Raw genomic sequence first — 3,536 nt, 5'->3', positions numbered from 1 at the left:
CGAATTTGATTTGTGTCGAATTTTGTGTAGTACCGCAGAAATCAGAAATAATGCTATTTGCCTCTCCATGAAATGCTGCCTGGTGATTGCTCTCTTAATCCCTTTTCGGTTCTGGATTTTGTGGATCTCTGAGTAGAGAACGGTTTTATTTGGGATGTTTTTGGGGAAATTTTTATTTTCTATTTTTTCATTCCTGAAGAAAGGATTTGATTTGTGTCGAATTTTGTATGGTACTTCGGAAATTAGAAATTATGCTCTTTACCGCTCCATGAAATGCTGCCAGGTTATTGATCTCTTAATTGTAAGTCGGTTCTGATTTTGTGGATCTCTCAGTAGAGAGATGTTTCTCTTTTTTTGAACGATTTTGTTTGGAGTGTTTTAGGGGCATCTTTTGTTTTTTTCACAATGGGTATCGGTTTCAAACTTTTTTGTCTCGAAGTTTGTATTTTACCAGGGAAATTAGAAATTTCGCTAATTGCTTTTCTCCTTGAAATGTTGAATGGTAAATGGTCTGATAATTGGAAGTCGGTTCTAGATTTTGCGGATTTCTGAATAGTGTAAATTTTCCTTTTTTTGAACGGTTTCTTTTGGGGTGTTTTTGGGGAAATTTTCATTTGTCATTCCTGGAGAAAGAATTTGATATGTGTCGAAGTGTGTATGATAAAATAGAAATCAGAAATTATGCAATTTTCCTCTCCTTGAAATGCCGCGAGGTGATTTTTGGGCTGATCAGAAGTCAGTTCTAAATTATGTAGATATCAAAATATTGAAATTTCTTTTTTTGAACGGTTTATTTGGGGTATATGATATAAGCGGAATTTTATTTTTTTCTCAATGGGTATCGATTTCCAGGGGAAAGAACTTCCATTGACTCGAAGTTTGTATTGTACAGCGGAAATTAGAAATTACACTCTTTTCCTCTCCTGGAAATGCAGGCAGATGATTGTTTCGGTTAATCAGAAATCGGATTTGGATCTTGCTGATCTCAGAATAGTGAATTTCCTTTTTGAACGGTTTTATTACTGGAGAAAGAATTTATTTTGACCCGAAGTTTATATGGTACTACGGAAATTAGAAATTATGCTCTTCGCATCTTGTTGAAATGCCGCCAAGGGATTATGCCTTTGATTGGAATCTTTTCTAGATTTCGTAGATATCAGAATATTGAAATTTCCTTTTCGAATCATTTTGTTTAGGGTATATGAGGGGAATTTTCATTTTTTTCTCTAGGGAAATTTCCTCTTTTGTCTAGGGAAATTTTCAAACTTTTGTCATGCTGCGGAAATTAGAGATTTTAGATGGAGTATTTAATTTTTCTGGGCCCTAACTTGGTCTTGCTGATCTTTTTGGCAGAATTGACAAATATCTCCTTCACAGGTCAGTAACTCTTATCGGCTACTGATATTCTTTTGTTCTAGAAAATCTGAAGCTCCGCTGATATTCTTTTTGTTGAATTTTGCCAACGAGTTTCTTGACAATTCTATTTTTTCTGTTTCGTTTTATCAGACCACAGCGTATCCATACCCCTCTCCCGAATTATTTTTTTTGAACCACGTTGAATTCATCTCGGCACCTTTCATTTTTTTGATTTAGTACATTTTCAGAAAACTGAGACGAATTCTTTTATAGGATTTCTTCAATAAATTTAAGAGGGAATGATCTCTTGCCAACGACAACCATCTTTTTTTATTTCTATTATCCAAAATTTTTGTCCTCTTTTAAGTTATAGATCTTAAATCTGAAGACCATTCTTGCACATTTGTACTGCATTGAATCCTTTTGTTCATATCAATGATCACTCAAAGAATATGATGCAGTATTAGTTAGAAAATGTATCAATCAAATAACAGGATGCACCTCTACTGGCTTGGCGGTGATTCTACACCAAGCTGGATCAATTGTATAGCGATCCTGACGAAATCCACCTCCAATGAAGCTCAAGATCTGAAACTCCGTCGCTCCTCTCTTCGCCTGGTCGAATGCAACCCGGAGCCTATAGGGAGAGACTTCAAACTGAATCTAGATCCACTCTCAAGTCCCCTTTTCAAAAGAACCCCTTCTCCTTATATCCTTTTTCCTTCCACCTTTATTCACTAATGGGCTATTATTTCCCTTTTCCCTTAATGGGCCTGATTTAGCCCTTTTATTACTAGGTCGTCATGTGCCAATCCACATGACGTTCTTCTATCTCTATTATGAAGTAGACTTTGGGTCAGCCCTTGGTTGACCCCCACTGTGCCCCATTTTGACCACCACCTCCTTAGTTAGGCTCTCATTTAACTGTTCCTTCCTTGGTCTTCTCTTGTATGAGATGTATAGTAGCTTATCAGAATATGTTGAAGTTCTTCCAAAGGGTGGGCATAGTTAGGTATCAGATGGACCAAAATAGCCGGCATTGATTGATCCATCTGCCATTCATTTTTACAGCGGCACATAATTGGCTAAATTTCTTCTGACATTGGATTATTGGAACTATTTGAGATTCAGCCTTACAGTTTTTCATATCTTTAATATCAAAAATATTACGGATCGAGGTATTTCTTTTAATTGAATACATCTGTGTGAAACGTCCCTTTCCTGTTGTGTCAATGTGAAGACATTACACCTATATTAAATTAAAAGCCCAACTGAAAGAAGGATGCCATCTATGGAGTTCAGAGTTACATTTTCATTAGATGAGATTTATGAGCTCCTTAATTACTCTTTCATCTGGTGTTTCAGATTGCGCAAAGCATGACCCTGATGTGAGTGAAGAGATGGAGAAGAACTTCACAGATCTTTTATCTGAGGAATTGAAACTTCGTGAGGCCGAGGCTGCCGAGAAGCAGCGGCAGGCTGACCTGGCGCTCCTTGAAGCCAAGAAGGTGGCTTCCCAGTTCCAAAAAGAGGCTGATAAGTGCAACTCTGGCATGGAAACGTGCGAAGAGGCGAGGGAGCGATCTGAAAATGCATTGGAGGAACAGAGGAAGCTTACTGCTCTGTGGGAGCAGCGGGCTCGACAGAGAGGATGGAAAGATGGGCAGGCCAGGGCCCAATTTTAAGCTTGGAATGAGCCCAGAAAGAAACTGATCATTGACGCCTTATTATTCTTATTGTTGCCATGGAAGGAGATTCATTGGCCGGGGGGAAAACCAAGAGAAAAAATTGGGTGAAAACAAGGATAATATTTTGTGTTGTTCGTCTGCTCCAAGTAGAAGCACTCAATCAATCCCCTTATATTATTGCTGTCTGCTACAAGCCTATGGTTGTGCAGAGGGTATCAGTTTCATCTTTTTTTCGTGGTCTTATAAGGTATCTGGTAATGCAATTTGCACTCTGGGCATTTTGGTTTTGAGCTAAGAGTTGTGAGGATGATTCACATCCATTTAATAGTTGCATTTTTGCCATAGTTTTATATGCAGTTGCCCTCTAGAATGACCCATGTCTTTGACATCATGGGAAAATGTGGTACTCTAACTTACAGTATATGATTGATTTCAGCGGTGTGAATTCCCAGCATACTGGATTGAGGATTAATGAATACAATTTAATACAAC

General features: G+C 38.0%; 1 protein-coding gene across 1 annotated transcript in view; it reads left to right on the top strand.

Moving 5' to 3' along the window:
• LOC144708471 (uncharacterized) overlaps positions 1-3,334 on the top strand; it is a 3,986-nt gene extending 652 nt beyond the window's left edge. The window contains exons 2-3 of the mRNA XM_078581828.1: positions 1,354-1,377; positions 2,722-3,334. Of these exons, the coding sequence (XP_078437954.1) occupies positions 1,354-1,377; positions 2,722-3,041 (344 nt within the window). The 3' untranslated portion in view covers positions 3,042-3,334. The remainder of the gene's footprint in view (positions 1-1,353; positions 1,378-2,721) is intronic.
• Positions 3,335-3,536: the final 202 nt, after the last annotated feature.

Source organism: Wolffia australiana, chromosome 10 (assembly GCF_029677425.1).
Source record: "Wolffia australiana isolate 7733 chromosome 10, ASM2967742v1".
NCBI classification, from domain to species: domain Eukaryota; kingdom Viridiplantae; phylum Streptophyta; class Magnoliopsida; order Alismatales; family Araceae; genus Wolffia; species Wolffia australiana.
Note: the sequence above shows the minus strand (reverse complement) of the source record. Positions and strands in the feature narration are given on the sequence as shown.